Here is a 22,222-nt window from a genome sequence, read left to right on the forward strand (position 1 = left end):
GCTTCCTAATAACCCTGGGAGCTGCACTGATTCTAATGGATAGTTTCTAGTCCAGCAACAGTATTGCAATTTGTCATTAATGGATGTGGGAAGGCCAGTTTCCTTAGTTGGAATGAAGCCACTATTAGTAGATAGCCCCCTCCTCCTTCAAAAAAGAAAAAAAAAAAGAAGAAGAAGAAGAAGAAGAAGAAGAAGAAGAAGAAGAAGAAGAAGAAGAAGAGAGAAGAAGCAATCCCAGGAAATAAACCCAGAGGAAGCATTAGCTCTGGAAAGTAAAAACAAATATCAGAGCACAAAATGTTTTGTGGAGGTTCTCATGGTATTACTTTTAGGACAGACACTAAACATGAACAATGGAATCATCCAACAGATTTCTCATTCCTGTCGTACTTTTAATGAACCAGGGTTATTTCATGATTTGTCTAGGAAGCCAATTATGTAACAGAATTAAGGGGACTTTAGAATTAAACTGTCTTCAATTCAAGTGACCAAAGAAATCTAACTTTCAAAATCCCCCCTCAAATCTGATCAATTTTTGGAAAATGTATTCTCTTTTACTTTGCCACATACATATTTAGATACCAACTCCACATTATGGGAAACTACCAAAGTAAAGGGGAAAAAAAAGAAGTAAACATAAAATGTTTATTAAGATGATTGCACTTGAATGCAAATTTCAAAAAAAATACATGCTTTCACATTCATGAAACTTAACTACAATAAGCAACCAATTGTCAATTTATCAGAAGTAATTTTTCACCAATGACTTTATTTTATATTCATATTTTCAACAAATGTTTTTGTGTTCTGATATGGACTGGATAGTATTCCCTCAAAATTCATACATTAAAGTCCTTACCCCTAATGTGACTGTATCTGAAGACAGGGTGTTTAGGAGGTAATTAAAGTTAAATGAGGTCATAAGAGGCTCCTAATATGATATTATTGGTGGCCTTATAAGAGATACCTCTGTCTCTCACTCTCTATGAACCTGTGTTGAGGAAAGGCTGTATGAGGACACAGCAAGAAGGTGGCCTTTTGCAAGCTAAGAAGAAGTTTCATCAGCTGCCAGACCTTGATCTGGGACTTCTAGCCTTGAGAGCTGTGAAAGAGAAATTTCTATTGTGTAAGCCTATGGTAGTTTATTATGGGAGCCTGAGCTGACTAATATGGCTCCTACTCTGTGTCAAAGATATTACTGCTGGTCTACAGTGGTGTTCAGCTCAGATATGGTCTGTGCCCTCTTGAAGTTTATGATCTCATTAGGGGGACAGACGTTAAACAATTAATCATAAAAATAAGAGTATAGCTATCAGTTATAACAGTGAAATATAAAACTTAAAAGGGAATTCAAAAGACTGAGAGGAATTCAATTTAGCTTGGGAAGTCGAGGAAATGTTTAATCTAATCTTCGAAATGAGCAAAAAGTTAGCCAGATGATGATAAGGATAGAAAATTCTGGACAGAGGAAACAGTAGTATATGCAAAGGCCCTGAGGCAGGAAAGAGGATGCTGATTTTAAAATAACTGAAAGAAGTGAGTGGAGTTACAGCATGGTGAACAAAGAAAGGACGCAATATAATTCATGTTTGTAAAACATCACTGGAGCTTCTGTGCAGAAAATAAATGGCAGGGGGAGGGTGAGAATTAATGCAAAGGACTAGCTAGGAAAGGGGCCTGGAAGATCGTGGCTTCAACCAGGGCGCTGCCTGTGAAAGTAGGAAGAAGTAAAAAAGAGTCCAGGAGTCCTTTGTAGGTGGAAACAAAAGGACTCAGTGATTTAATGAAGGTGGAGGGAGGTGGTTAGAGAGAAGATAGGATTATGGATGACTCTCTGGTTTTCCATGTGAATAGCTAGTGCCCATATGTGGCATTTACAAAATGGGAATAGTTAGCAGAGGAGCAGAATTGGAGGGTGAGAGCCACTGTTTGAAACTGCTGTTGTACTTGCTTCTATGAGGCTGATCTTGAGATTGACCATGAGATTATTCTCTAGGGTGAGACCTTGGATGTATCATACACACCAAATTCAGCAGGTGATGAGGATAAATGACAAAATCACCAAGACCAGTACAGTTCCAGTTAGACCTTTTGGATGTAGGGTGCTGCAGGCTTGGATTAGGCTCCTGTTGCAAATCTACTTCGGGGGGCAGTATCCATTGCTGGGCAGCTATCAGGGGAATATCAGGAAAGGACAGCTCATGAACTTGTACAAACCTCACCCGCATACTGAAGGGCAGGGTCACAGGTCACAGATGAGCTGAGGGAATCCTTTAGGCTGAGCCAATACATGGCTCAACATACCTGGGAGAGGTAGCAGTTTTCCCTGGATCCCTGGGCATAAGGGACTTCTGGAAGGGATTAGACCTCACTTGTTTCTACCACTATGGTCTGTTGGACACGGGACTAGGGACAATTTTGCCAAAAGCCTTGAGGTTGTACTACCCTTCCTTGCTCTTCCAAATAGTCTAATATTAAACAGTAAGATGCAAATTTGAGAAACATATCGACTATTATACTTATCCTAACAGGTATGGACCTATAGCTATCACAACAGAGACTGTTGGTTTCCTTCTAACCTCCATTCTTTCCTCCCTCCATAGTAACAGGACTGCAATCCTTAATGAGAGACAATGGAAGCTGGGACTAGCATTGTGGTGGTGGAGATGAAAAAACATGGCAGGCAGGAGAGCTGCCCAAGAGGTAAAACCAGCAGGAGTTGGTGGTCAATGAATATGGGGACTGGGGGCTATATTCTAGGAGACCAAGACAATGCCCAGGTGTCCTATTTGCAAAAGAGAGCAAATAATGATGCTGTTTCCAGACAGAGAGAGAGAAGACCAGGTTTGGGAGGGGAGGTCATGAGCTCCACTTTGGATATGCTGACACCCACGAAGAGATCTGAAAGAGGCAGCCGTATACACAAGCCTGGAGGTGAAATGAGGGATCTGGACTGGAAATATAAATTTGCGAACACCAGTATTTCCTGATTAGGTAGTGAAAGATGAGCCAGCAAAGAAGACTAAATAGAAAAGGTAAAAGGTGGAAGATAAAACTAGGAGTGTGTTGTCATGAAAGCTACATGAGAAGAGTATTTCAAGTGGGAGGGGCTGGCAATGGCATGAAGTGCTTCTGAGAGTTTAAGTTCAATGAAGACTAAAACATATCCCTTGAATTTAGCCACATGGAAGCCACTGGTTACTCTGGGGAGAACTGTTTCCAATGACGAGGGAAGCCAAATTAAACCAAGTTGGACAGCGACCAGCATATGCGAAATGGAGCCAACAAGTATGGGCAACGCCTCATTTCCCTTGCCAACTGCTCCTCCCCAGTCACCATTACTCATTAGCAGTGGTCAGAAGCTCCTCTCAGTATAGTCTTCTACATATAAAGATCACTGTCACCATCAAGTAACTCTGTTCAAGGCACTATTGGAAAATGTAGGTTTCTCATTGTTTTTTTAAGATGAACTTCACCTGTGATGGAACAAGTTTGAATGGTTTTTATGGCAACAAAGACAGATGTGCAGACTGATCTGTTCACTCTCTTTCAACCCCTTTTGTAAGAAGGTTGAATAAAGGTTGGGAGTGCAGCCCATGGTCATGGAAGTGACTAAAGCATTCATTTGGGATTGACGTCTGGCCCTCTTTGTTCTGCTCCTATCATCATCCAAATGACCTGTTGAAATCTCCTGTTGTGGGCAGTAAGTGAATAAGGAATCAGATGACAGGACCCTACTCTGTGGGCTGTTCAAAACAGAAGAGGGAAAAGCAAATGTACACACTAAGGACAAATTAAGGAAGCATTCTTTCACCCAAGGCCAGCAATACAAATCCATTCCTAATACAGATAAAAGGTGAGACTTGGGGGAAAAGCAGCAGTAAAAGACAGGGGCAGTCAGCTGAGTGAATGGAATGTATCTACCAAGAAGAAGGTTCTCAAGAAATGGCTTTAAAGTGAGAATTCTGTAGTTTGGCACAGATTAAGAAGGATATTTATAGCCAAGGGGAGTAGAATACTTGGAAATGGTTTAGACATTAGAGGGACAGAAATAAAGACTGAAGAGTCAATTCTAGCTCCAGGATTTGTACAGGTCTGCAACCCGTGGTCAGAAATCCTCAAATTGGGGTGCCTGAGTGGCTCAGATGGTTAAGCATCTGCTTTCAGCTCAGGTCATGATCCCAGGGTCCTGGGATCAAGCCCCGGCATCGGGATCCCTGCACAGCAGGGAGTCTGCTCCTCCCTTTCCCTCTGCCCGCTGCTCCCCCTGCTTGTACTCTCTCTCTGTCAAATAAATAAATACAATCTTTTTTTTTAAAAAAAATCTCCAGATTGAAAAAGTTCTGAAAATTGAACGTTTTTCCCTAACTTATTGGCAGTCAGTTCTGACTTGACCTGAACATATCTGGCTACAAAACCGGATCTGGACAAGACGTAAAGTTTTTCACAATTATCTCACTTCAAGGTGAATAGTCATACACCTTATTGCAGAAATATGAATGTTTGATTACAGAGAGCTGCCCAGACCCTACTGGGATATTAGATACTGTAATGCAGATGACACTGAGTTATCTTCCTGAAATATGGAAAATTTTTAATTCTGAAACACATCTGGTCCCAAGGATCTAGAGAAAGCATTGTGGACCTACAGGGGGAGGGGCCAAGAGGACTATATTCCTGACTGTATGAGGACGAATAACACAGAACAAATGCAGAGACCACAGCCTGGGCAAGAGGTCCATCTTCATGGAGCACATATGGGGTCTGCAGTCACAGTCAGGGGCTGTGGATCAGCCTGGGACTGAACCTAGCTCTGTGTTCTTGTAAGAGGGAGGTCTAAAGGGCCCTGATGGTCTCCAGCCAGGAAACCCATGTTTTTTGAGAGCCTGCTGCATGCCAGGCACAACTCATTACCTCATTATATTCCTCACATCAGCCCTGTGAGAAGAGAGAATAAGAATCACAGAGTAAATGGCACAGCTGGAGATCATACCAGGTCTGTGTGACTCCAAAGCCCATTCATTACCCATTACACTATGCCGTTCTCTCATTGAACATAAGTCAACAGGCTGAGGACTAGAGAGAGCAATTGTAGCTAATTCTTATGGAATAAGAATATGCACACACATCATTTAATATTCAAAGCAATCAAGCTGAGTTGGTGTATTATAATCCCATTTTTCAGAAGAAGAAACTGAGGCTTACAGAGGAGGCATAACTTGTCCAAGGTCTTATAGGCCTAATCAGTGGTGGAGCTGAATTTCAAACCAATATCTGTCCCTCCCCAGAGCTGGCCCCGCTCCCCTGTATGCTATGCCTCCTCCTGAACATAGATTGCTGGTGCCAGTGGCTGGATATTTACACACACACACAGACACATACACACCACACACACACAAATACAAACATACAACCCCTTTTCTTAATAGCCATGTGATTACCCAGAGTTAAGCGTCAACAGCCTTCTGGGATCTCTCTAAAGGGTGAAGTGATAAAGGTCACAGTGATGGCCACAGAAACCTGTTTATTATCAGGAGATTACATTTCCTGTCACATAAATGAGCCAGAGACCTCCAGACACTCCAGCAAGTCTCCCATTACACAGGAGAACAGCTTCAACATCAAAAGAGAGTGAGATATGGGCAAAGGAGGGGGAGGCATGCTTTTCTTCAGCTGTTGATGGTTGGTCAAGTGAGTCTAATGGCTTATTAATAAGAAGCAATTAATTGTGTAGCCAGCCCAGTAGTTCTAAGAAATGAAATCCCAAATCTGATACATGAAGGGCATCAGGGATTGAATAACTGTTAAAAAGCAGTTTCTGGCACTGCTTTGCATCAATAAAGATGTAAAGAACAAAGGAGTAGCGTGCAACTGCACGATCAATAGATACTTGAAATACAAAAGCTGAAAAAGTGAAGAAGCGTGGAACCTGGTAAAATGTTAATATCTGCTTTCCAGGGAGGAAATAAGAATCATGGAGACACAGAGTTGGAAAGGACCTCAAGAGGTCATCCTGATCCATAGCCTAAATTCTCCCTGGCTGGGGACAGCTAATCTCTTATTTAAAACATTCAGAGAATTGCACTAGACTGCATTCCAGAGAAACAAGAGAATGTGCATCTACTTATTGCAGGCACTGGACACCTGGTCCACTGGGAGCACTGAATCAGAGTCCAAAACCATGAAATTCAAAGAATTTCTGGACTCATCTGACCTCCTGTAATGAACAAGACTGACATATGCCAGCATTCCAACAGAAATCATGTGAAATCAAAATTTCAGCCAAAAGAGATCTGGACTCTGTGATGGGAATTCTTATAATTCTAAAGCCAGCCACTGAAATGAAGGGATGCAGGGGCCACTTGGGGGGAGTCCTCTGGCCCATGTGGTGGTTATGACAACCTGTGCTACTTGGCAGGAAATAATATTCACATGGAAAGGATGCTCATAGTTTATAATGATAAGCTAAGAGAATTCTAATGCTAAACTGAAATTAAAACACACACACACACACACACACACACACCCATACACAAATTCGGAGATTCCAGGAATGAGAGACATAGGAAAATAGCATTTGTATCATGATGTTAATTTATTAGTTAAGCCTGAAATGTGTAAGATTTCCATCTTTCAGTGAAGTTGCACCAGCAATGTTCCTGCATCTAAAATGTCCTTAGTTCCTATTAATAAGGCTAAAGGAAGACTCAGTAAAATGTTTGGAATGTTTTGAGATCTCTGAACCCCTTGGGAACACCAGGCATAAAAATAGAACAGATTTAATGATCTCTATATCATGCAATGCTTGTTGCCTAGAAACATCCCCCAAAGATTAGTAGATGCTGTTTTAATCCATACTCCTGTATTCTGAGTCTTTTACACTTGTCCATATAATCAAAGAGAGGATATATGCAATTTCTATCTGGTCAGACATTGTTTCATTTCTGGGTGCTTTTTAGGGACATGTCAAAGAATTCAGGGGACCTAAGGAGTTGTTTCACTGTTCAGCAGAGCATTCCTGTGAGGTTAAATACATTTGGTCATAAGTATTGCCATATCAGTGTGATAGCTGAGGAAATAAAATCAAAGACTCAGGGTTGAGGCCAACATTTGTAACAGCGATCCCTTTCTTTCAGTCTGACACTTTCTTGGTAAGAACAGTCCCCTTTATGGGACCTGAACTGCCAAGCAAAGGCCATTTGTAATGAGACTTTTCTTTTAGTTATGAGATTGTCTTCTAAACTAGTCAAATCCCATGGGCCTTAAATATAAAACTGGCTGACACAATCTAATTTTAATATGGCAATGCTGGAAATGTTGGAATGTTGGAAATCACGTTCGTGATTGGGTTTTAACTGTTTTTTAAGAGGGTTTGATAGCTTTTTGTGTTTAGGCCATCTAACCCTTGAAACACTGGTAACTGTGTAAGTCAGAGCTCCACTCAGCCAGTCCCATAAAAGAGGAACCGGTGGCTGACTCTAGGATAGCATGAGGCAACAGGACAGGCACCGCCCATGTTGCTACGGTTGCACCTTCTGAGACCCATCCTTGACTAAAAAGGAAAGGCCCAGTTTCCTTGGGGACATCCAAGTAGTTGGAGTAACTCATCAGATTGAACAGTACCCTGCCTGGATGGTGAGAAACTTTTCACATTTCTCTTTGAATACATATTCTCCATTCTCCAATGTGTCATGGGAGGGAAGCAGGTGTCATTAAAACATACTTGTGCCTTATGTCTGTGAGTCTGTGACTCTGGGTAAAGGTCTGCTCATTAAGAGGAAAAAAAACCTGTTTCACATTCCACCTGTGGAACTAGAAACTTAATCCTTGATTAGATAAATAGTAAGATCAGTGAATAACAATTAGAAATCATACCTAGAATCCTACCAAATTAAAAAGTCTTATGATCACATCACATCATGTCTCTTAAGGGGAAAGGAATGATGAACCCACTCACTTCCATTTGGCTTATTAAGAAGGAAGCAGAATAATACAACAATGCTAAAGATATTTCTATAGGTGTTCCTCCACCCCCCATTACTCTTTTTGTTTGGTATAATGGGAAATCACAAGAAAGAGTCACTATTAATAAAGATACATTGAATGGCAAAGATGTGCTAAGGGAATCTTGAAGTACAGCAAGAAACATGATATTGTGAACTGACAGATTAACACAGGCATATATTTTATTGTATGTATGCTATGATGTTTCATGCATTGAGCCTATGTTATAAATCAAGTAAATAAACAAATAGAGCTGGCAATAGCTCATGAGCATCTGTAGACTATTTAGACAATTGCAGGGGGGAATAAATGTTTTCTTTTCATGTTTTACCAAACTTGCTAATTTTATGATGTGGCGTGCCTGCTTTCTCCCAGGGCTTAAATGTTAAAAGTCTCTTGATGAACACAGATAAATTAATTGATAAATTAGAAAACAGTTTATAAAACTGAAGTACAAAACATGTTCTTAGCCTCAAGTACAATGTAATGTAGTGCTAATAACCAGTAAACACTCTGAAGACATTGCCGTGTGCATGCTAGATTGGAGAAACAGTTGAAATCTTGAACAATGGTGGTTTTCTTCCGCTGATTCACAGAATGGAAACAACATGAGGCATCTCTGATTTTTGAAAGTATAAGCAGAAGTAATAAAAAAAATGAGGAACCCTTCATTGCATCAGATCTTAGAGTTAGAAAGAGAAGTAATGACACACGTGGAAAACCAGCAAGAGGAAAGCTTATGAGACAGTGACCCCAAACTATAATCTTAACAAGAAAAAGACATGAATCAAGCACACAGGTTGTCAGACAATGGCCTTATGCAGTGGACCTTCTGGCCTTCCCAAAATTCCCTTTTCTTTTTCCTGGGAACCATACCTTTAACTTCCTGTGAGGAAACCACCCTCCCCTACTCTCAGGGCACAGTGAGATTAGGTCCATTGCCTCTCCTGAGGTAGATACGTAATCCAAGCTTTTTCCATCAACATATTCCCTCCCCCTGGCCATAATTATTATCTCAAGGATAGGCACATGACTCCAGTTTGACCAGTCATTACCAGGCTCTTTGCTGAGCTGAACATGAACCCAAGAGGATATAAGTCTGAAGTTGCTGGGGGGCATCATAAGAAGAGTATTCATCCAAGAGTAAAGCCAACAAATGGGAGAATAAGTAAGAGTGAGACTGAGTCCAAATAAATTTGAACTCCAGCATCCAGCCATGCCTAAATGGGCCTACATTTTACAATTATTATATGATCTAGTACATTCTTTTTGTTTTAATATAAGTCACCTTAGGAGTGGATTTTGGGCCCTTATAACCAAGACAGTCCTGAGTAATACACTCCAAAATAATGAACATGAACCACAGTGGGCCAGTGAATATGTAGTCTGAGTCTGTCATTCTGGTAGATGACATAGAAGGATTCTGATCTGTGCCCCAAATGAACCAAGACCCTTCATTTGTTGAATCCATGTACCAAATACAGAGTCAGCCAGAGGTAGAAGGGTACCATGAAAGATTACAGTGATCATATTGGGGAGAAACCATCTCTAGGCTAAGATGATTTGACACACAATTAAGAAACTAAAGTCCAAATTGATACAGGTAATATCTGATTTATCCACTGCCAAGAGCAAATGAAGAAAAGAGAATTCAAAAATGGACACCAGCTGGTGGATAGGTTTTGGATTTGCAGAGCATCAGAGCACTCCACAGTGAAAGAACACAAAGGACTGTAGAGGTTCCACATCAGTAGACCAAGCACAGACTTCCAGGAAGCTTTTGATAGGCAGGCTTTCCTGAGTTGCTTCCATTATTCCCTCAAGCTCCTTCTGACCTCTGTCTGATATGATCAACAGGTATCCAGAATATTAAGGTGGAATAGAGGCAGAGAGAAAGAACTACTTTCCTTTGATCAATTGGATGCAGTTTTGTAACAACATATTAAGAAAGGATTGCTTTGTAAAATAAAATATAAGCAGAATTTTAGTGTAGTAAATTCAATTGCAGGCCAGGATTAAGTGCATCAAAGGGGACCTCTATAGAGAATCTAAAACCTAGTTCCTAAGGGTTGATAATCTACAGAGAAGAAAACTGGAAAGCAGCACAGGAACAGATGAAATAAAAAATGAAAGATTTTTTTTTTAAACATCGAGGTTGGCATATTTTGATGTAGTGTTCAAAGATTCATAGTTGCATAAGATTTTTAATACAGGTGAGAGGCAATTCAAGTCTCAAGAACATGATATAGAATGATGATTTAAAAAAAAAAAAAAGAAGAAGTGCCAATGGAGGCTTAAACATTCAGACAGATTCAGATATTCCTGGATTCCACATCTCCCAGTGTGATTGTGAGAATCTGTTACACATCCATTTTCTTTACCCCATCCAGAAAAAGCATGGACTTCAAGTCAGATTGAGAGCTTCTCAAGGGCAGGAGATACTTCTTTTTCTTCTTCTTCTTCTTTTTTAATTCCTAGGGCCTTCCACAGAGGCTGTCCAATACTGCTGAACTCATTGGTTAATTAATCCCAACTGGAAGTGACAATGGCATTCTGAACTAACCCCTAATTTTACCAATGAGAAAGTAATGGTCAGAAAGGTGATGAGTTCAGTTCAGTCACAAAGCTAGTTAAAGGAGCATCTGAGACAAGAGTTCAATATTCCTGAGATGAGGGAAAAACTGTTCTTCTGCCTGAAAAAGTATACTGGATATTAATGACTCTTCTAATCGGTTAGAAGATGGTCGCCATGTAGAACAGGGTGATACTTTAATAAGCAGGAAATAGAAGATTCCTTTCTATCTTGTTTTGCCCAGAGACACTGAACTGAGGAACAGAGAATGAGCAGTGGTGATAAAAAGAAACTTCCACAAAGATATTACCAAAAGCTTTATTTGGACTTCTTGTTTGGGCTGAAGCATCTAGAGACATCAACTTACCAGTAAGTCTGTGGTGTTTGTTAGTGCCTTTAGCGTACGGACTACAGGTTGGGAACAAAGGAGGAAACCAGAGAGACAGATGACAGAGAGAGTGAAAGCTCACTCACATACCTGGGTTTAATGCCACACAGCTCATTTAATGGAAACTGTTAGCCCTGGATTAATCCTCTCTTGATCACTACCCAACTGTGCAGCCCTCTGTGGATCTTTGCTGCCTCATTGTAACTGAGGGGTGAGGACTGAATAATCACTAAGATCCCTCCTGGCTCTAACATTACCGAACTCTGAGTGCCATGCGGATGTGGCATAAAGGCCTAATCAAATCAGTTGAGGTTAATCTAGAATTGTCCATCCTGCCTTCCTCTTCTGGCTTTCACTGACAAATGAGTATAAACCTGAAATTCATTTTGTTTCCAGAGTGCCTGGGATACTAAAATTATTTATATTTTAATCGGCTTTTAACAAGAATGGGTAAGAAAGAAAATTAAGACAATTAAGAAATAATGAAGCCATTATAAAAAGAGTAATGATTTAAAAGCAGGTAAGGGAATACTCTTATTGGGAATGTTGAATACCTGCAAATGAGCAGCCAGATGACAAGCACACAAATGGGGTTAAGGGATTTCACTAATGCACAGACCAAACCATTTATAATAATTTCTTCCCAAATTTGGGGATAATGCAAATGTCCTGATTATTACTGAAAAGATATATTTTCTTGAAAATTGACCATCCTGCAGAATGTTGGATATTGTATCTGAAGATATTATCAATGTTTTGCTCAAAGGTATTCTCTTTTCAAGGATAGGAACTTTCTAGAGTTTCTTGTAAATCAAAAGATGTTTCTGAAAACTATCAGAACCAGACTTGCTCTCTTAAAACAAACAAACTCAGGGTGTGATGCTAGGAGCTGTAACAACACACCCTAAACCTCAAGCACTTGCTTACTCAGAGTCCAGTGTGAACGTCCCTGGTGGGACAGCTCTCTTGGGAGCACCTCTTCCAAGCAGTGAGTCAAGGTCTGGGCCCCTTCCATTATGAGGAGACTCCATCTCCTAGGATCTCAACGTACCTCATTCTCAGCCCTAAGGACAGCAAGGGGGAGAACTTGAAAGATTACACAGAAGGCTTTATGGCCAGGCTTGATGGTAGCCAAAGTAGCTTCTACCCACATTTCATTGGCCAAAACTCAGTCTTGTGGTCCCACTTAAATACCAGGGGGGGGCAGGAAGAAGAGTTCAGCAGTGTGCTCAAGATGGAGAGGGAAATGAAATTGGAAACACTAGTAATCTCTATCGCAATACAGAAATCAACCCTGAAAAAGAACCTAAAAGAGAGCCGGAGGACAGGCAGGGTCCTGCACTGGGGGTCACTCAATATATGAGAATGTTGGCCACCAATCAAACAGTCCACAGATCTTCAGAATGACGCCTGTGTGTGTGGTTTGGGTGCTGTAGGAGAAGAGGGAAGGGTTTGGGCAAATACCTCCTGACTCAGACAAGGCTCTTGCCATCATGATGCTTACAGAATAGTTAAGGAGATAATATATGGAAAGATAAGTGCCCAGAGACCATTTAATAATATGAGACAATATCACCCCGAGCTTTAAGGACAGGGATTTGGCTTTCATTGCAGCCCACCACTATGCACATAGCATGACATAAGTTGACACAGATACATGTTGTTGACTTGAATTAGATGGACTATAACACATAGTACAAAGAAGTACATTGACTAACCTTCGTTACTAAGTCCTCTTTAAGTACAGAGACCGCTACAGGGGTAGCAACAGACAATTATTTGCTGCTTTCCAAGCACAGCTATTATCCCCCATCTCTCACCAAATGGTGTCCTAAGGTGGGGGAATGCCTCCATTCTTTGGCATGTGGTTTGTCTATCCCCAATTTCAGAGGCAGACATCAATTGTCTTGTATCAAAATTTCTTGTACACAGATTGGTACATGTCTAGGCACATAATCCTGTTAAGGTTAAAGAGAAAGATACAGACCATCTGGACGCAGGCGGTACCACAAGAAATACTCTTTTTCCTAGAAGAGAGTGAAGATATAAGATCTTGGACAGCCATGGAACTTTGTGGTCATAAGTGGAGATCTCAGAGCTGTGGGGACACGCCAGGTAGGCCCCAAGGAGAAAGCTTCACTATGGAATTCAGAATGGAAAGCCAGTGAGAAATTCAATCTGTGGTGGCATTGCTTAAGCCCCTAACCTTCTCCTGAAGCCAGATGGCTTTGGATTTTTTAGTTTTGTGTCAACAAACTTCATTCTTGTTAAAGCAAGTTTGTGGCTTTTGGTAACTGACAGTACAAAGTCCTTATGGATACAGGTGGTGTGGCCACTATGGAAAGTACTTTCCTAACTGGCAGTGTTTCCCTTCTTCTTTCAGGTGGAGCCTAGAAATGCTGATCGCTTTCCCAGTCTCTCTAGTAGCAAAGGCACGTATAGGAATATACTCACTCCTGGTGAATAGGACCTGAAGGAAACTCTTCAGTTAAGGAATGGGGGGGGCGGGCGTGAGAGGTGGTTCTGGAAAATTTTACTCCTTTACAAAAAGAAACACACAAGAAGAAACTTCTTTTGCTATTGACCACTGTGTGTGAGGATGTGATAGCTGGAGCTGAAGCAGCCATATTGTAACTATGAAGAAACAAATTCAATACAGAATGGCAGAATGAAAGATAGAGCCTGGAGCCTTGATGACATCAATTAATTGCTAAATTTATTAACTTTGCAATTATCCTACTCCCACCTTTTATTTATTCCAAGTTATTATTGAGATGATAAATTATTTCACTGTTTAGGTTGCTTTTGCCTTAATGGAAGAAGTTCAGAAGTTAACAACGGTTTAAAGGCATTAGAATTGATAGAGGCTGAAAGAAGAGTAGGGAGAAGGTTTCTACAACAATACAACAAAAATATCTACAATTTACTGCACATCAACACATGTGAAGGACTTATTCATTTATATCTTTAATTTTAATCTTCTGATTTCCAAATAATCCAAAAATAAACATTATGTTAATTTTGCAAAGGAGAAAGCTGAGTCTCAGAAAAGTTACATGAGTGCTCCCAAGCTGCCCACCTATTATGTGGCAGTACCCAATTCCCATGCATCTGCACTCACTCTGTTATACTGCCACAACTATCAATTTTAGGTCCAGCAAATGCAGTAGGTACATCTTTAGAACTTGAAACAATGTTTTCTATACAAGGATCAAACCTAAACTTATGAAGTAGGTGAACACCCAATGGAATGAATGTGACATGTCATGTTAATGGGTCACCAAGAATCAAGAGTATCTGTGCTTTTGCTTTCCTGTAAGATTCCATTTCCTCCTAGCCTCCTCTTTGCCATTTATGTGCTGTCTATGTGAGAAAATTATCGACTGGTTCTGTTCAGTCTGGGCCCAAGCACAGGAGGGGATGGTAAAGAGCTCTTTTTGTCAGTGTATCATCACTTCCCCTTTCTTTTGATGGCAGTCCCCTGCTTTAATTAAGGGAAATTACATAGTCTGCCTTCAGCGTTGTGCACATTTTGGGGGAACCATTACTCAAGCAAGGGGTCATGCAACCTTCTGGCCAAGGTGACAAGTGACCCAGATAAGCCATAAAGACATTCACTTCCAAGACTCTGCTTCTTGAGGAAAGTGATGCTAGTGGGGAAAATGGTTGGTACCCGTATACTCACTTCAGAGGTACCAGCCTAGACCACCAAATGGTTCCTACCATCTGCACCCTACTACCTAGACCCTTGCCACAGTTCCTTCCTGAGACCAGTTTCCATCTTTCCATTGATTACCCAATGTTGTTCTTAGATAAATCATTTCCCTGCTTAAGTTGATTTCCATTTAATTATGGAAAGTTAATACTAGACTGTCAACTCTGTGAGGGCAGGAGCCATGTCTTTTTAGGTTCATTGTTACATCCCAAGTATCTAGCACATAGCAAGCATCTGACAAGTATTTTAATTTCTTAATTAATTAATGAGGTCCAGAAATAAGTGCGTCATCCCAGTCTATAACCAAGTAGAAGTTTGAAGCTTAAATTTCAGATTCTCTTCAAGGATTTTTATGAGAAATTATCTGCTGCTTGTCTTCGCTGAACGAAAGCAGAACCTTTGATATTATGAAGAGTGAGTGATGGCTTAATCAGAAACAAAGAGGAAGTGTTTCCTCTTGTGCCACTAAGTCTAGAATGTGCCGTTTGAAAGACAGGCCGAGAAATATGTGCTTCTCTGTGTGAGATACCCTCGATGCCACACATCCCAGCGCTTCTGATTCTTAAAGAGCGTGAGTAGGTGGACAGAGAAGGGACAGAAAAACCAAGAATATTTCCATAGGAAGCCATAGTGTCCCTCTGCTAAGAATTATAAGGCTAGGAGTGGGTGACTTGGCCTGTAGTGTACTTGCTAGATAGAGAATGGGGATGGGACTAGGGCAGGAAGGAGTCCTCAGCACACTGCTGGTGGCTCTCCCCCAACTTCTTTCAGTTCTCTTCCGGCTCTCTGTCTCCTTACACACTCGCACCACACATGCATGCTCACATGCGCTCATACACACACACACACACAGAGGCTGTGAGAACCCAGAAACATACAGACATAAAACAAATGGGACTGAAGGAAATCCAACACCACAAACCCCTGGTAACAATAATGATGAAGAAAAGCTGCTGCCAGATGCATCTTGTGATGACGCCAATGATCTAATTCTCCTACTATCAAAAGATGCCGGTAAAGGCAGCCTTGACAGAAGGCTTTAAAAAATCAAAAGAGCGCAGCATCACTGGAACTGTGTTATCTGATTTATGCCTTTTCAAAGACCAGACTTGTGTCATATGCTGATAATAGACTCTAGCCATCAAAACGTTATTTTTATCTGGTATCTTGATTTTAAAGAATTGTGGAAACTAGCAAATGGAACTGGGTTATTTATATGATGTTTGAACTATGGTAGTCCGCTAGGGGAAAATGCAACACACACACACAACAAAATCAAAACACAGGCTAGATAATAATATAATAAAAAGCAACAGCCATCAGGTGCCTGGGTGGTACAGTCAGCTAATTGTCTTGACTCTTGGGTTTTGGTTCAGGTCATGATCTCCGGGTGATGAGATCAAGCCCTGCATTGGGCTCCGTGGTCAGCACGGAGTCTGCTCAGAGTTTCTCTCTACCTCTCCTTCTGCTCTTTCCCCCAGCTTGCTCTCTCTCTCTCTCTCTCTCAAATAAATAAATAAATCTTGAAAAAAAAAAAAGCAATAGCCTTGATGTTATAAACGGTCAACAATTCTGATTCTAATTTCTGAATTAGAACATTTCTCTTTCATAATTTCATGATGAAAGTATGAACGAATCCTAAGTTGATATATGGGTGCCCACTGGATGAGACCCTTACCCGCAAGTCCTTGAGCACTGCCAGAATGCAGAGCCATCACCGCCAGCAGATGGAGACTCCTGCTACAGAAGATCCCCCATCAAGAAACAGCCTCCGTCTATTAAGCTACGCAGAAATAGAAGGGTCTCCTTGGAACACAAATTAAAAAAAAAAAAAAAAGTTTTAAAAAAAGTTTAAGTAATTGAATATAAAAATTCCCTCAGAAGCATGACCTAATCATTCCACGTTTCATGCAACTTAGAGATGACATCTTTTTCCTTGAATGACTAGACATTAATCAGACAGACCTCCACACTTGAGAAGATAAATGCCAAGCAAAGAAAAGGAAGCCTTCTATATATTTACCTTACTGTTTAAAGCACAGACATTAGAAATGAATGAGATGTTTGACCATTTATCATACAGAGAGACCAATTGTCTTGCAGAAATTTTTATGTCAAACCACACCTGGCCATACATGTTTGTCTCTTGATTCATTAGCCCTAAATATCACATTGCAACATTGTTGGGCTTAAGCCAAAAGTAATGTGTTTAAAACTTCTTCCTTGCAGTCTTAAATTAGCTGCAATACTGGAAGAAAGAAAAAAGCTACCTTGATGATCCAAAACTATGAAAAATCTCAGTGTTATTTATTTAGTGTTTTGAACATATTATTTAATGGGGTTTGGGCAGTATATTGACCTTCCTAATGAGGTTTGACTAAAGCCAATATTAAAATTAATGTGCCCTCCCTGAGCACCCAGTGACAGAGTGTAATAGAAGCTGGCTCAGAAGGATCTATGTGGCAGAAAGAAGCAAGCCTGGCAATAAAATCTGGGCTTGGACAATCTGTATGCAGATGATCAAGAACTAACTCCATCACTGTTAGCAATTCCAGGAATCATCTTCTCAGACTAGACTCAGTGCTCACTGATCAGAATATATTGATAGGAAATATTGATTGCAGTGGTTATAGTTTATGAAAATGCAAGAAGAAAATATAAAAGATCCTGATAGTGGTTTTAAGTGGAAAGACCAGTACCACATGCATCTGAACTCCATGGTGGTTGAAAACCACCGCAGGGCAGTAATAATGCCTGGGACTCATCAGTCCTACAGCACATCTACGTTCTCTTCTAGGTCCTGCATGTTTTCCAGCCTTGCATGCATTCTTCATTATTATTAGGATGCTCACTTGCTAACTGACCTCCCCAGATAAGTCCTACTTCTCATCCCTAAGTATCACAGAATCACGCCAGCCCTCATCCCTGAGAGCACAACCAGTTCAGGCTGATGGCGACATAGGTGGTGAGTCATTTCCACCTCCCAACTTCTTTGTTTTGTCTCCTTCAATCCCCTTTCCCCCCCACCCCCGAATTATCCCCTGAATCACCCTGAGGTTGAAATGACTAATAATAGCTTATAGTGATACGAATATACCTTATGACACCTAGCAGATTCAAGGTAGCTTTCAGAGTATGGCTTTTAGTAGGAATAAGCCTGGCTTCTATTTACGTATGCTGACCGGTCACCTCATAACTGGGTGACTCTGGGTGAGTTATTTTACCTTTCTCAGACACAGTTTCTCAACTGAAAAAAATTGGGGATAAGGAATGAAAGTATATTCACAAATGTTTTAATACCAAGAGGTACTTCTTTGTATTAGAAAGGATGTAGATGGAATAGGGTTCTTCTCATTATTCTAAGTCTGGAGATTCAAATACTGTGTGTTCATCTCTTTAATATAGTCCATCCGGCTATTTCAAACTCCAAAGAGAATTTGAGAGACCAAATTACCCAATTCATCCTCAGAGAACTACATTTACACTGGCTGCCTATTCCACTCCCAAACAGGATAATTCCCATCTCCAACCCTTTTTGGTGAAATCCCTTGGCCGTGTTCTCCGAGCAGACGATTACAGATGTTCTCCTTCTCTTTGTATTTGAATCCTCAGCCTAAGCAGACAAAGCAAGCAGGCTGGGAAAGCAGAGAGCATGCCAGGAAAGGACGAGGACTGATTTTCTGTTGAACTTGCCTAACTTCCACTACATGTTTAAGATACCAAAATAGTTCTTCAAATATGCTTGCAAATGGTGGCACTGCCCTTGAATATGTTCCCCCGGCTCCCATCTGAGTCAGTGTAATGAGTCTGCATTTTATAAGAGCTGAGCCTGGTCCAAATGGAACCGTGTAACTGTTAGAAAGATTAATGGACTGCATCATCCCACAGTTGACTATAAACTTCTAATTGTGTGAATCTCAGTGTGGTGTCTAGAGCTAAATGGGAGCCTGCTTCCTCAGTCACTAATATCCACTGATATTTTTCATGATTTTTCTAATGCCAACCCTAGGTACATCAGGGCTGGGCAGACCCCTGAGGAAAACAACAACTTTTGTTGTAGGTACTTGAGAGCAGTCATTATCACTGTTGCCAATTAATTCATCAATCTGTGTTTACCAAGCTGCCACTGAGAACGGGGACCGGCACTGAGCCTGCTGAGTGAGGGAAGGACGGAGGAGTCTATGAAGACAGCCTCTGCTCCAGAGCAAATGTAAATACGAGCCAAGAGATCTCCATCTGAGTGGGGACTATGTGACATCAAGCAACTCCCTTACCCCTCTGAGCCTTAAACTGGGAAGCAGGACACCCACCACGCCACCTACCTGAAGAACAACGGACACGATGTGTGTGTGAACACGCTTGGGAAAACATGAAGCTGGACACAAATGAAAGCATTCATCGTGACCTATAACAGAAAACACAGACCCTGTAGATCTAAGGAGAAATCAGGTTAACTTGAGTATATCTGCACCATTCTCTCCCTTATAAATTCTTGCCCCTCTCTTTTCACATTTCAGAACATTTTGAGTGGTTTGTCCACATCAGCAAACCCCCACTCTTTTTCAGCTTTGAAACCATGTGTGGATGCTTCTTTAAGTTATACTTGCTTTGTCCTTGACAGAACCACATTCTATTAAACGGACTGTCAAGTACTGGCCCCTGGTTGGGATTGAGGGAAAGCTAGAGAGGACTTCTTTCCTCTACTCCCACCCACCTGTTCCTTCCCCTACTCCCTCTTTTTCTGGCTTCCTCTGAATGGGAAGCACAGAGCTCTCAGCCCTGTGATGCCCCTCCATCACACAAGAAACTAGACCATTAAGCGGAAGCCACGTAACCGCTGGGTCCTTCATCCCAGACACCCAACTGTGTGAGTTGCATTTCATCACTTTGCAGAGCTGCCCCCTCTCCTTCCTTATGGCTGCATTAAGTGAACAGATTCCCTTATGTTTGAAAGAGTCTTTTCTTGTCAAGAAATTAAGGAAAGAGGAACATTAGTTATGTATGTTGCTACAGTGTGTTGTGAAACTTGGGAGGGCATAATGCTTATTGGCAAATAGGACTGCAAGTCTCCAGAGTTAATCAAGTTGCTGAGGTTTTCAGGATCCGGATGTTGGCAGAATTTCCTTACGCTCCTATGCCAGTTTAGATGTTTAACTATCTAGGGAACGGTAAATATAGAACATACAACTACAGCATGAAGAAAGAACCGTGGCTGCAGTCCTGTCCAACCAGCTTGTCCCTTAATTCCTCAGAACTGCCCTTTTGACTAGACGGGGAATAAGATCTATACCCTCCTCAGTCCTAGAAAGGGCTTTGCTGCCACTCTCAAAAGGGTTCAGGCATTTCTTGCCACCTCATTTATAACAATCTAATTTATGCTCTGTAGATCAGAGAAATGGGCTGATTAGGAACAGATTTGTGTAGATTCAAATCCGCACTTTGAGTGATAGAGAAGCTAAAGCCTATTGCACTCTAGGGTTTAGAAGTAACTCTGATTCTATCAACTGTCTCAAGCTGTTACAGGGGTTCTATAAAAGGACGGTCCCAACATAATGAGATGGCAAAAGGCGCAGTATCAGAATGCACCTGCAGTCCCCATAAAGCCCTTTATCGGAATATGGGAAGGTTGTGTGTGGACCAAGATGCCTTTACATATCACTAAAGGCAATGACAGCCAAGTTCGGGTCTTCAGATTTATCACCAAATGTTCTCTGTTGCTTCGCCCAAAGACAAGTAATAGGATGAAACCTGGTCCTGGGGAAGAAAGTGTGGGGAGGGGAAGTTAAAGCAGGAAAAAAATAACAGAAGGAAAAGATGCCTAATACTACCAAAATCCTGCCATTTGCAAACATAATTTTCTGTCAAATCTGGACTGTGTGAACTTAGGTAAGTGAACAAAACTCCCTGGTTGCTGCAGGGATAAGGGAGGAAATGGTTCAAGCCCCAGAGATCCAGAGGAAAGGGGCCTATGTTAGCTGAAGGAACTGGTGTTTTTCCTCTCATCTTTAAGAGTATAAATTGTGGAGGATATGAACAAACAAAAAGCCCAATGAGACTATTTATGAGGAGAAGCAATAAAACCCACACAGATAATGGATGACAGGGAGGGGGAAATGAACTTTCCAAAACAGAGTCCTAACACCGTCTTCGTGGGTGCAATGCACAAGATTAACGACGCCACCCTCAGACTCCTTGGTGGCATTTCAGGACCTTGCTTTACAGCTCCCTTTCATTTCACTGAGATGTAAATAATTGATAACTTGAAGGGACCCGAGAAACTCACTGCAACTGAACACAGATATTTTTTATGACATCAATTACAGGGCTAGTGACTTGATGAGAAAAGGAAAATATTTCAAACCGTACTTTAATGATCTCCACCAAGAACCCCTAGTGTTCCAAATGAAACGTGGGTCTCTAGGCCTTGTTGTTTTTCTTTTTCCTCCATTTTCCTCCTTATAGGGAACATAAGTTACCACTGAACAGAAAAGATGGTTAATTATGTCTATACTTTGCGGTGGTGGCTCGCCGGCCTCCTTGTTTGAATAGCGAAGGAAAGGCTTGGGAGAGCAGAAGACTTTGAGGGGAGCTCCCTTGGGTGTGCCCCGTCAGGGCCACAGGCTACATGACAAAGGTGGTGTGGAGCTGGGCTTGGCAACGGGGCTGCAACTGTAGTCGAGATTGTCATTTATGACATTGCAACAGCAGGGCACATTAACATGGTACGGTAAGCAGCGCCGTTAAGGCCGTTGAAAGGAAGTCAGAGTTCAAGTATTTGTGTGTGAGGCGCTTTATGTGGTGGCGACTTCTGGATTTATAGTTGTCAGGACGGGAACAGAAAGGTTGATTTGGCCTGAGAAGGGGTCTGTTCATGCTTGTGTCTGGTCGATTGTGAGGTCCAGTGCATTTTTCCTTTTTTCTGGCCAAACCCTGGCCAGGTTGCCCCTGATTGATCAGGAACGGCTAGAACCACGTCTGGAAGGTGACCCACAAACCCGACTACGTGGTGCAGTGTGAGTGTGCTCAGGGTTCAGGCGCGTGGGTCCTGAGGGAAGGGTGCTTTACGGTAGTATTGGTGCGGGAGGCCGAGAGGGCCTGGGGATGTCTCTGAATGAAGGGGGAAGCGGGTGGGGAGATGCGTCAAACCAATGCCAAGAACAATAAAATCCTGTTTTTCCGTGACTCATAACATACATTTGAATCCACCAACAAGTCAAAACACATACCTTGAAATATCATTACAGAATACAGGAAAAGTCTCCTGGAACCGGCTCGGAACAGGCGCTTGGGCGTGTTTCTCCTCTACTGGCATCACGGGTCGACTGCAGCATTTCTTGCTTTGGAGAGGCCCAAACCACAGAGGAGAGAACTTCTTTGGTCGGTTAGTTTGGAACTCAAGAGATCTGCCAAACTGCTTGCTCTCAAGTTGAAAAAGACACTGGTTGGCTGTCAGGCCAGAATTCTGAAGCCCTCATACTTTAAGGCAATGTAATTTTAAGCTTCCATGTCTTGTAAAGAGCTGTTCACTGGCTTGGCTCCTCAG

The 22,222-nt window shown here is 41.6% G+C and overlaps 1 protein-coding gene across 1 annotated transcript in view; it reads right to left on the minus strand.

Moving 5' to 3' along the window:
• LOC103659601 overlaps positions 1-22,222 on the minus strand; it is a 122,634-nt gene that overhangs the window by 10,624 nt on the left and 89,788 nt on the right. The window contains exon 4 of the mRNA XM_040636603.1: positions 19,002-19,084. Coding sequence (XP_040492537.1) covers positions 19,002-19,084 — 83 coding nt within the window. The remainder of the gene's footprint in view (positions 1-19,001; positions 19,085-22,222) is intronic.

The sequence above is a fragment of the Ursus maritimus genome, unplaced genomic scaffold (genome assembly GCF_017311325.1).
Source record: "Ursus maritimus isolate PB19 unplaced genomic scaffold, ASM1731132v1 scaffold_1, whole genome shotgun sequence".
Classification (NCBI taxonomy): Eukaryota; Metazoa; Chordata; class Mammalia; order Carnivora; family Ursidae; genus Ursus; species Ursus maritimus.